The following is a 12,330-nucleotide window of genomic DNA, read 5'->3' on the forward strand; positions in this document are numbered from 1 at the left end:
TTTCTCCCCTTCAGTCTCCCTTGAGAATGTCTTACTGGACGTCAAGGAGCTCCAGAGGGGCATGGACTTGACCAAGAGGGAGTACACCATGCATGACCACAACACGCTGCTGAAGGAGTTCATTCTCAACAACGAGGGGAAGCTCAAGAAGCTGCAGGATGATGCCAAGATCGCCCAGGTCAGTCCCTGGGCCCCTGGACACCCACAAGGAAGTAATAGGATCCCTCAAAGCCACCCTGGCTTTGGGGTAAATTGCCCTCTGTTTGCTGAGGGTAGATTTCTTATGTAGCTAATTATCACGGGGAGGATCTTTCTTAGTATTGTGCCTGGAAGTGCCCCTGTCCTCACTGTCTTCTAGTTTGGGGTCTTTACCCTCTTCTCTAGAAGCCCTCCCTGCCTGTGTTCCTCCTGTATCCAATTCCATCAGCGTGCGTCAGACCTGGGGCTCAGCAAAGCAGTGTTCCCAGTGTGTTGGGTTTCTACAGGCCTTGACCTCAAAATCTGACACTCCACTGGGGATCAAGTTTATACATCTGAAAAACAGCCAGAATGGACTGCACACCATCATAGAAGGGAAGGCAGAGTCTTGGGAAAACTCTGCAAGTGCATGTGGTCGAATGGCTCCCGTTGGAGGCTGCTGTCTTGTGTCCTAGAAGAATTGAAGCAGACACTTGAATGTTCCCGATGTGGGGATACTGTAAGGAGCGTTGAAGCAATAATTTGGGATTTAGAATCTCAGTGACTTCTAAGATCCTTCTAGCCTTGTTGGTTTTAAGGAGTTCTGCCATGGCCTTTTGGAAGCTCATGAATGGAATAGCTTTGCGTGCACAGGCGCTCATGCGTGCACGCTCGTGCACGTGAATGTTAAAGTGACGGGGTCTGAGAGATGGATTCCTGTGCAGCAGTATTGCAGTCAGGTTGCCTCTGAGCAGGCGTTGGGAGGGAACACCAGGGCTGTAGAGAATCGTGGGGAGGTGAGGGACAGAGATGAGAGCCTGTGGGAACCACTGTTGTCACTGCTGCTTTGCTGTAGGTCTTCCTCCAGAGGACCAAGTTCAAATGCTGCAAGTAAAGAAATTCAAGGGAAATTTGCTTCTTCACAGGATGCCTTTGATGACGTGGTGAAGTATTTTGGAGAAAACCCCAAGACGACACCACCCTCGGTCTTCTTTCCCGTCTTTGTGCGGTTTGTGAAAGCCTATAAGGTAAACAGAAGCAGGGGGCCCTTTAAAGCCTCCCCTGGCATTATTTTCATTTTCAAGCAGGTGCCCTTCTAGAGCTGGTTTCGAGTCTGTACAGCTCTGCAGAGGACGCCCCTGTTTGTCTGGGCAGCAGCTTTGGGGATCAGTATGAGTCAGCAGTCTCTGGCCCTGTGCACGCTGAGCCCTCCTGCGGCCCTTAGCCCTTCATGCTCCCTGTCTCCACCCAGCCACCCTGGGGCTCAGCCTGAAAAGCAAAGCTCTGGGCTGCTCCCTGGGGAAAGCGCAATGCTGCAAGGCCATTGCTGCCCCATGGACTGTTCACCCTCGCAGGCCAGGCGAAGCACTTAGAAAACCCAGACCTCCCATGATGTTGAACGGGCTGAGTCCCGGCCTGTGGCCTGGCGCTGTAGCTGAGGTCAAGACCAGCCTCCTTGGGTGAGTCCTGCCCAGGCTTTCAGGCTGTCCATAGCAACATTTCTCTGGTGTGGACAGAAAGATGGCTCGAGGAAGGGCGGTTGCTCTGTTTCTTCATCTGGACCAATAATGGCCTTTCCTTTAAATGGGAAGTCCTCTTTGACGTAATCCAGGGTCATAGTCTTGAAAAAGCATGTGACTTAGTGAGGCAGGTGTCAGAAGAATCTGTCCCTTGCGAAAGAACAACACGGAGGGCATTAGGGGATTTTAGTGCACTTAGGAGATATGACAGTCGGTATTCTCCAGGCTTGTCTCCATGTAACACGGGTAGTGTTGGTGGAGGAAGGAGGAGTGTGAGTGAACGTGGAGGGGAGGAGGGATGCAGCAGGGTTATCTACCTTCTTGAGAAATCGCCGCCGCTAGAGGCTGATGGCTTTGGAGACCCATCCTTGGGCCTGTTATTGAAACTGACAAGGTTACAATATTTAGCCATCTTCTCTCAGCATGGCTTCGTGGAGCAGTGATATCACACACGGTTTACAGAAGGCTAGTGTCCTTGGCAATGATGGTGAACACGAGCACAGCACAGAGTCCATGTACAAAAGGCTCCGGGAGGTGGGAGCCATGAGAAGGTGTTGCTGACTGGTGCTCTGGGCTTCCCCCGCTGGTAGTGCTCGTGTGCTGTGGTCACTCCTATTCAGTGCTGGGACCACATTTTTTTCACATAAAAAAATGATAAGTCTGACGTCTAAAGAGAAAATATGCTATTTTAAAATTGCATAATACAAGCTGCAAAGTGGCTGTGGTTGGTCTCAAAACCTGATGCTTCAGCTGGGACGTCGATGGGCAGGGCAGAAGGGAAACGAGAAGCTGCCCTGGGGATCTGTGGGGTGTCGCAGGGCAGAGCCTACTGGGGTGCCCCTTCCACGTTATCGTTTCCCCCTGCGGGCCTGTTGGCTGACCCAGGCAGTGATGTTGTCCCAGATATTAGGTAAGGAATCACCTGCCAGCCTGACACTGAGTTAGGGGTTTGAAATGTCATCTCTCCTTTCCCTTCCCAGGTTCGAAGCAAAATGAAACTTTAAGACAAAAGCAACAGAGATCAAAATGTACACTCTATTACGGGTAAAAGCTAGACTGGAGGATGTGGGGTGTATCTGTGAGCTTACACTTCAGCCTTAAATTAGATGACGTATCAGTTCACAGCGAGGCTGCTAGAAGTCTCGTTCGGGAGGCTGACGTCAAAAGAGAGAGAATGCTCAAGGGGGCTGAGCTGAGGTGAGCCTGTTCAGTTTCTCATCCCAAATTCACCAATCGCTCTCCCTCCGTTGGGAAGAAGGGAGCTGTGGATAAAAAGCCCAAGAGTGTCATTCAGTGAGGCCCCTGAAGGAAACAAGAAACAAGGGAATGGAGGTTTTCTCCTCACAATGGGCAGAAGGGGAGAAGTCTGAGATCCTACTTTCAGAAAAGCTATAGGTAGGTGGACAGATTCTGGAAGCCAGACACACTCACACAAACATCCCTGAGCAGAGCTGCCCGAAGAAGGTTAGGTCCCCACCACATCTATGGGGCTGAGACTGAGCAGCGGTGTGAGCAGGGAGAGAATAATTAGGAAGGGACTGCTGGATGAGGTAAATTTCGGCTACTAGATTTTGAAGAGATGTGATATAGACAGACAGTGAAACCTGGAGTCAGAGTTATACACGGGCATGAAGTGTAGATCTTCTAAACCTTCCATTTACTCTAATTCCTGGCTCACCAAGGATTCTCTTAAGAAAGGCTTTACAGACTCTTGGCTGCTGTCATTGCCACTGGCATAACCTTTTGATTCTCTTGACTTTACCCAGCAAGCGGAAGAGGAGAACGAGCTAAGGAAAAAGCAGGAACAAGCACTCATGGAGAAGCTTCTGGAGCAGGACGCTCTGATGGGACAGCAGGACCCAAAGGTAAGATGGACCAGGCTCCTTCCCGGAGTGGCCCTTGTGTGAGGGAGGCCTGATGGCTCCTGGGAGGCAGGGAGGAGAGATGGGCAAAAAGCCGGACTGGCCCGGATCCCTACCGCTTCCTTCTAGGGCTTGGCAGCTTGACAAATGGGCATTTGCTCGTTCATTATGTTGTTCAGCAATAACTGGAATGAAGCTGAGAGCACGTTTGTGTCAGTGTTGCCGCATGTTAAGAGATCTTCAGTGAAAGTTCGTTTTCTTCCTAGAAGCTTTCTGAGTGCTTCTCTGTTTGAGCACAGTGTGGGGATGGTGCTATTTGCGTTTCTGGCTGAAGCTACTTATTAGAAACAGTGTTCAGACACATTTTGGATTCTCCAGTGAGTGCTGGTCCTACTAAACCCTGCCATACTTCTTTCTTCTCAGTCTCCTTCTCATAAATCAAAGAGGCAGCAGCAAGAATTAATTGCGGAATTAAGAAGGCGTCAAGTTAAAGATAATAGACATGTATACGAAGGAAAAGATGGTGCCATTGAAGATATTATCACAGGTAAAAGATATTTCCTCATTGTGGCCCGGGAGACCCCCACAGTCCTCACCCATATTGAGCCCCCTGCAGATTTTGCTGTTGCTTTTGTCCAGTTTATAAGTTCTTGAGTGGACTTGATTCAGATCTAGGATTATGCAGAGGTTCCATGCTAGTGTTTGAAGTATATTTATAGTAGCCTGTATATTCCCTGTCAAAGAACCCCAATATTCTCTTTGAAAAATCTCTTTATTTCTCAGTATCATTGGAATCCTGTGCATTTCACCACAGCTCCTTCCCCTAATGGTTTTCCATTGTCTTCCATTTGTCACCAAGCTCCGTCTTCTTCCTTATGGCCACTCCTCCCCATTTGCCTGATTATTAAATAATGTGGACAAGTATTTGTATTGTGGACCATTCAGGGGTCTGTACTAACTAATGCAGATTTTCCAAACATGTTCTTTGAAAGCCTCTTGACTCATTAAAAGTAACTGAAGACAATGAGAAATCAGGAGCTGGTGTTTTCATTCAGAAGGGCCAGTGAACTTCTAGTCGCGGGTTAGGGCATGGTCGGTCATTCTGTCAGCTAAGAAGGGTGCCTAACCCAGCTTGGTTTTTGTCTGATTAAGTTGAAGCCCAGTGCTTTCTGTTGGACCCAATTCTCTAGAGTTTCTACATTCTCTCTTACAGATCGGGACAATAATTTGGGTCACTATCTTGTGGCAGAAGCTGCAAGTGACTTTCCTGTCATGTCTGTTGTATTTGAATACTGTTTATCAGCTTCTAAGATGCTTAAAACTTTTTATTGTGAGGAATTTTTAAGCTATGCTCAAGTATAAAGAATGTTTGATGAGCTCCCGTGTACCCATCACCCATGAACAATCTTCAACTCAGGGCCAATCATGTCACATGCCTGCTTCTGCCTACTTCCCTTTCTCTAACCTCTGGGATTATTTTGAAGCAAATCCAAGATACAGTTTCATTTGGAATTATTTCAGTATGTATCTTCAAAAGATAAGGACTCTTTAATAAAGTAAATATACACATCGTACCATTATTACTCCCCTCCTAAACTAACACTTCCTTGATATCAGATATCAAGGAAGTGTTCCCAATTGTCCTAATTTTTTAAAACTCTTGGATTTTTTTTTTTTAACTCTTCCACTTTTGACTTGTCATTTCTTGGTAATAGCTTAGTCAGCATTGTAAATAAGGATCCCAAACTGCCAAAACCACACATTTTTTTCATCAGCTCAGACCCAAGGAAATAAAATAAGTCACTAAAAAGGAAGTCAATAAAGAGTTCCTAGCCCGGAGTAAAGCAGTGTAGGTTTTGAGTAGATAGGTAAGTGGCTGGTGAAAATGCCAGTCCCTATATACGGTACAGTACAGGAGATTTCCGTGTATATTGGCCTGCCGGTGTCTTCATGTTCGCTTGCAGTGGCTTGCAGGTAGCCCCCAGGTAAAGCCTTCATTATTTAGCATCTCTCCTTGCCTCCCTGCATTGAGGCAGAAGGTCTGCTCTGAGCAAGACCAGGAGCAGTCCTCCTTGGGTGAGCACCTCTTACCTTAGGTGCCATGATTAAGGTTACTGACAGCTAGGGAAGCTGCCAACCTCGCACATTAAGAACGTAGAGTTCCTTTTCCGTCAATCTGTTCTCGCTCTGGCTTATAAAATAAACGAAATGTACAGTTTCTGTTTGCCTGCCCTAATCATACATCTACAATTGGAGAGGACAGTGAATATCTGCTTAGGGAGCATTGTTGATTCTCCTAGGACTATTTTCCACTTTTAACCTACCACCAAGCCCTAGACTGAGTACCTCTTTCAGATTCCATGAGCTCAGCCGGGTGTCTATTGCTTTGCCCTTCTCCTCCCGCCTCCCTTCCCCATCGCCCCATGTGATTAACAAGGCACTAACTGTGTACTAATGCACTAGATCTTGGCTTGTCACTCTCTTCTCTTTGTCTTGTTTGGCTGTTGTTTTTGATGCAGTGCTGAAGACTGTGCCCTTCACTGCTCGCACCGCCAAGCGTGGCTCTCGATTTTTCTGCGAACCGGTTCTCACTGAGGAATACCATTACTAAATTATTACTCTTTCTCACCTGACGTTCTTAAAAGGTTGCTCCAGATTTTTTGACCTCTTATGATCCCCTGTGTGTCTGTCAGGGCCACCCAACATGCTAGCATGGAAGTGCCATCTCCACCGTGTTGTGTTGTATGTTGTCGTCATGCTGCATGGGTTTGCCATTCAGTCATAACTGCTTGCTCACCGCAACTTTCAGTACGTCTGAGAATCCACGTAGCTGTCACTGTCTGGATGTTTATGAGCTGAATTAATGGAATAGCTTGCAGAAATTTTCAGAATGGTAAATAGAACACTTCTTGGAGAATCAGGATTGGGACCAACTACATTGCTAATAAGATTTTTGGGCTAATAACCTTTAAACAAAAAGTGGTAGTCATGAATAGCAATAACTACTGTACCTAACGTTTATTGAGCACTTACTGTGTTCTAATAGGTTTACAGATATTAAACCAGCCTTCTTTTCATACTCATTGAACATGCTTTGATATTAAAGTGAGCTGCTATATAAGCGCTCGGAATGCAGGGTGATCTAAAGTTGCAGAATGATTTTCAGAAGGAACTGGGAACTATGCACAGCTGTAGATTGGGCCTTAACTGTCATATGCAGTCCATGGCTGCTGTCCACAGTGTAATGGAGCTCATGGAACGAGCTTAACACAGGGAGCTTTTTTGACCTAGAAGTCTGTATAAGCTGATATAGGCAATCCATAGTTTTATACTCACCTGTTTTCCATCTGAGTGTCAAGCCCAAGTTCAACTATCAGCAATTCCATTATTGGAGTAAGGATGTGCGTCAAGAAGTGAAAAACAAAAGCTTAGGAGCTCCTCACCGTCTTCATCTCATTCATGCTTCTTCCCTGGTGTCTGTGTTCCATGTCAAACCCAGGGTATTTCTTTTGTGATGAGATCATAGCTGGACCTGCTTCTTTGGTCAGGATGGTGGCACCAGAATACTAATAGCAAATACCTATCATCAGAAAATGCTACTGCACTGTTCTTAAGAGTTTGAAATAAAATGATCAAATTTTCCCAAGAAGGCTGGACTTAGTTCCTAATGCCTAGATAAGAAACAAACTTCTCTGCAGTGCCCAGTTGATTAGAAAAGAGACAAGGGAAGTATATATTCTAAATGGAAATAGCTATTGTTTGACTCCCATGCTGAGATTGACATGGAACTGGGGGCGTTTTTATTTTGTGGCATTAACTCTTCTATAATTGCACTTGTTACATATGTTCCACTGTCTCTGAAGATATCAAACTACATGGTATGTTGTTGCCTGCTCTGCAGTGTACTTACCCACCAGTGCTTATTAACAAGGCTAGAAACTATCTCCTTGGCTAATGTTGACTGTCGGTTTTGCTGCTGAACTATCTACGGTTCTGGAGCCAAACTTCAAAGCAGCTTGGATCTGGGTGGTCAGCGAGCTGGGTGGGAAGACACTCTCATCCTTCCCTTGTTTTATCTAACACCTCATGGTAGATGGCCTCCCACTTTCTTCCTCTGTTGGCTAACGTGCCCAGGAATGTTAAGCACTAAGTTGAATTGCTTTCCATTTTCATCCCATTTTTACTTAACCATCATTTTGTGTTTTTGTTTTTGTTTCTGTTTAGCTTTAAAGAAGAATAATATCACTAAATTTCCAAATGTTCACTCGAGGGTAAGGATTTCTTCTAGCACACCGGTGGTGGAGGATACACAGAGCTGGCAAGCATCACTTTTTACTTAGCTTCCTCCTCTCTCTGTATGCAGATCAATGGTTTCAATCTATGGCTGAGGGTAATACTGGTGCGAGTCTGACCAGGGAGAAGTCTGTGTACCTCACTTCCCAATGATGTGAAGCTGAGCCTCTCTGTTGATCTCTTTCTGGCCTGCTTCCATGTTCTCAAGTGTGATGGCTTGGGCAAGGGTTTTTGCTGGTGATTATGATTGCTTTGGGTGCTAGGCTGTCCTTCCCTTACCCCCTTCTTGGTCTTTGAGTTATTCAGTTCACCCCTTTTATCTGAAGAAATTGAGAGCCAGTCCTGGCCAGGGAACATGATCTGTAACCTTTGAAGAAGGATTAGATCTTTAAAACTAATTTCTCAGAGGACTCAGGAATCATAGAGCTGCAGGTCACTGCATGTCTTTGGTAAAAGTGGACTTCTGACCGACCCTTATCACTGGGCCAGGAAGCAGAGGCTCCAGGGGACTGTATGCAAAACTGTGCTTGAATTTAGGAGTTGGGCAAGGTCCCAAATTCCAGTGAGTCAAGAGCTGGTAGGTTCTGTGCTGAACCTGACAGCATCGTTCTCAGCACTCACTCAGCTCCAGCTTGTTTTTGCCATGTAAGAATTTGGGCAAAGTATTGCCAAACCCCCCAGTTTTAGAAGAGAAGTCAGAAACTCTAGTTTTTGTTAGTTACCAGGAAATTAAATTAATGAATTAAATATAAATCGGACCAAACATTCTTGGGCCAGGTATGGCCCATCAGTTCCACTTTTCAGTCTACCAAGTAGAAGAGATAAAAGCGATTTCAGTCTGGCTTAAATGTTGTTTGTGTTTCCCTTTCTAAATGTAGAATGTTTCCTAACAGAAGTCAAGAATACTAAGTTAATGAAGGAAACATAGTAATTAAACAAAACAAGGGGAAGAAGTATGAAACCTGCTTTATTTTTTCACTATGTCCTGACTCTGTCAACAGGCTACCTGTCTTATTCATCAAGAAAGCATGCTTTCATACTAAGAGTGCTTACGTAAAATTCCTTGTTTACCCCACTTTATCCCTCTAGAACAATGCCTGCTTGAACTGATATGTAGTGGTTGATTCAATGCCATTCAACAAGGCATTTTTTAAAAAAATTTAAATGTTAGGTATTCTGTGCATTCGCAATAGCAATTGGAGAATTCAGGAGGGCCGTATTTCTCCCCCCAATGAAAAAAAAAATTGGGTGGCAGCAAAGAATGTTTAGAAATCCAATATTATTTTGATTTCGTGATTTAGTGGCTAATTGAGCTAAATTATGTTTCTAATTCACACAATAAAAAAACTGACCTTAGCTAATGGATAAAAATAATCGAACCTGTGTCTGCCAACTACGCATATGTTCCTTCCTTTATTAAAACTTCAGATGAGGAAAGGGCAGTTGTTATTTTTAGTATTGCAGTTTAAAATTCATTGCAATTGTTTGTATTCAGGTTTCCAGAAGGAAAGGAAAAAACCCAAAAAAACCCAAAAAACAAAAAATCACCTAAGCCATAGTTTTTTTCAGTTTAGGCAACATTTCAAAATAAGACTTCAGCTAGCTAGACTCTGGCCAGTGACAGAAGCAATCTCCTCTCCTGTGTATTTTCCTGGAAGTTCCAGAATCCCACCAGTATTACATCCTATTTTGTTTGACTGTAAATATTGAGGGCAGAGTACATGTTTTTGGCTCAAATACTCAAGTGAGTTTGAAGGGCCCCTTAGCTGACTCTTCTACACAAGCTGCTTTGATTGGCTGCCAGCTGACCTTTGTCTTGCTTAGACCCAGGATTTTAAATGTTGCAATTCTCTTATTGGTGCTTTCCTCTTTACAGATCTTAGAAACCAACCATACAGACGAGCCGATGCGGTGAGGAGAAGTGTCAGGCGGCGCTTTGATGATCAGAACTTGCGTTCTGTTAATAGTGCCGAAATAACCATGTGAACCTGAGACTTGCCCGTATGAATAGAGGGTGTGCGCGAAAGAAACCACCCACATGAACTTGATATGCTACCATTTAACTGCAGCCTTGAAAATAGAGAAAGTATTCTAAGGGCTCAGATTTAGCAAACATAGGAATTTTAAAATGATGGGCTCTCCTTTCAACCTTTGTTAACAAGTGCCTAAATGTTGAAGTACCTGCTCAGATTAATCAAAGCAATAGGATTTGATTTGATTAGGTATCTTTTTACACCACTATGTTATCCAATTTTTTAATCCAATTGTAAATTTCGTGTTACATGCATTACTTGCCATTGTGACTATCCCATGATGGCCCACCCTGGTTTCCTGATAAGTTGTAAATACCATGGCTGCATCTGCTGTGGCTTTCTTTGCTCAGATGTCTCTTAAGGAATTTTGTGTTTCAGCCATACCTGTCAACTTTGTGATTTTAAGGGCTTGCAACATGGAAGAAGGAAAAAGACACGCGACGAGCTCCTGTCCATCACCAAGCCCCAGCAAAGTACAAACAGGATGCAATTGCATCGCACAGGAGAAGGTCACTCAATTGTTTCCTTTCCTTTCACTACTTCTGTGCTAGGGTACGATGCCCTGTGAGAGAATCACCGGTATGAATGCAAGGATATGCCGGCATACAAATGTTGTATAAAACTTATTTACGATGCTGTGTTCTTCAGCTAGAGGCAGCTTTAAAAATAATGCAAATGTATTTATTAATTAGCACTAAACTTAACATCTCAGTAATCAGTATTAGGATTTCTGAGGACCATTATGGGTCAAACCTGGGAACAGAAATTGGTGCCTTGCTAGCCAGGGAGAAGTTCACTAGCTCTACCAAGTACCCAAGATTACGTCTGCTAATAGTGGTAGTAACCTGGCCTTACGCTCCTCTGACAATCGTTCTCCCCACCCCCTTTCTTTCTGTAAATTGGAGAAGATATACTTGGCATCATATATCAAAGCTAAGGAGTTGTATTTCCCAGATTACTTTATGGGGAATTGCAATTAAGTTGCTAAAATATTCACATTGGGATTAAGTTTAAATGATATTTAATGAGACTAAATGGCCAACTAAGTCAGTTATTTTTCCTTCCTCTCTGGCAGGGCACTTGATCCATTCCAAAGTCAAAAACTGGACTGAAGCTAATTTGTACTTTTCATAATATACATTCTGCTTCTGGCTTACCTTCTTGGTACATCAATATATTAATTGTAAAGTTTATTGTATAGTATTTAACCACTGAATTTCTTATTTTATGTTGTGCTTATGTGAACTCCTTGGTGAAGGTCCAATTTTCCTTGGATAACGTGTAGTTATATGATCTCTTTTTAAATGTACAGATATTTTGCTATAAAATTGGTGCAGTTTTTTATGGTTTTTACACTTCTCTTTAATTCCCACCTAAGCCTCTGGGTAATATTGTAAATATTGTTTAAAAATGCATCAGCCTATGCTATACAATCTGAATGTTATTTTAACTTATAGTTTTTTTTAATATATATATTTAACTACAAGGACAGTTTAGGGATCAGTTAACATTTCACTTTAGCATACCTATTTACATAAAGATTGCTTTTAAACTGCCACCTGCCAGCACATTTTCATAAACGTGTATTTTAAAAAGAACATGCCAAGATTCTGTCTGTTGACTCAGCATTCATTTTGATGAAAAAAGCAACTCAACCAAGAGATACACAACACAAGTAGTTTGGTCCTTTACCACAAGCAGCTGTTTTCCCAAGCTCAGTGCTGATGAGCATATATTAAAATAATTGCCTATTTATTAATCTACAAATAGACAGCAATGTTGGCATGTTCTTTTCTGTTTGTCTATTAATGGGCCTGCTTCTTAGCAATATTAGAAATGTTTTATAAAAGCAGTTCATGTTACTTTTCTGGTCTTTTCATGGCATATGAGCAAATAAACTATTTACACTACTATTCGGTAATACGTTGTAGTCTTTTGATATATTTTAGGGGTTTTGCCAGTTTTATGTATACTTATTTTCTACAAAGTGTCTTGCTACTTAAACTCAGAATTTAAATATATTTGGTAAATTTTAAGTGAAATGCTTTCCTATACAAACTCTTGAGTTCTTGCCGTATGGAAGTAATCAAATAGATTTTGATGAGGGATATACAGCTCCAAAAATCATACCTTTTAACTTATTCCTTCCAGTTATCATTTTAATAACAACTCCAAGTCATCAGAAAAGTGTAGTAAATTGTTTTTAGTATATTCTTTTTAGGGAAGCGAGGACATTTGTATTTTAGAAAATTACACAAGTGGCTGAAAAACAACTGAGAGGGGTGTAAACTTGTCACTTAAGAAATCATTGTTGCATTAGTCTTTGTTCCCAATCCAGTGCTCTTCCCACTGTACCACTCATACAGTGGAGTTGAAACTTTATTTTATAAATAGGGGGAGAAATTTAAGTTCAGCAGTAAGATGAGTTTCGCACAAGGACAATGT

At 43.0% G+C, this 12,330-nt stretch overlaps 1 protein-coding gene across 7 annotated transcripts in view; it reads left to right on the forward strand.

Moving 5' to 3' along the window:
- FMNL2 (formin like 2) overlaps positions 1 to 11,795 on the forward strand; it is a 283,998-nt gene extending 272,203 nt beyond the window's left edge. For 2 of the 7 annotated variants that reach the window (XM_081051468.1, XM_081051472.1), the window contains 6 exons: positions 15 to 178; positions 1,104 to 1,205; positions 3,464 to 3,562; positions 3,983 to 4,106; positions 7,784 to 7,877; positions 9,729 to 11,795. In XM_081051468.1, the coding sequence (XP_080907594.1) occupies positions 15 to 178; positions 1,104 to 1,205; positions 3,464 to 3,562; positions 3,983 to 4,106; positions 7,784 to 7,877; position 9,729 (584 nt within the window). In that variant the 3' untranslated portion in view covers positions 9,730 to 11,795. Of the gene's footprint in view, positions 1 to 14; positions 179 to 1,103; positions 1,206 to 3,463; positions 3,563 to 3,982; positions 4,107 to 6,078; positions 6,205 to 7,783; positions 7,878 to 9,728 lie in introns of all 7 variants that reach the window. The other 5 variants (XM_081051471.1, XM_081051473.1, XM_081051467.1 and 2 more) reach the window with 3 other exon arrangements.
- Positions 11,796 to 12,330: the final 535 nt, after the last annotated feature.

This window comes from Rhinolophus hipposideros, assembly GCF_964194185.1.
Source record: "Rhinolophus hipposideros genome assembly, chromosome: 6".
Taxonomy (NCBI): domain Eukaryota; kingdom Metazoa; phylum Chordata; class Mammalia; order Chiroptera; family Rhinolophidae; genus Rhinolophus; species Rhinolophus hipposideros.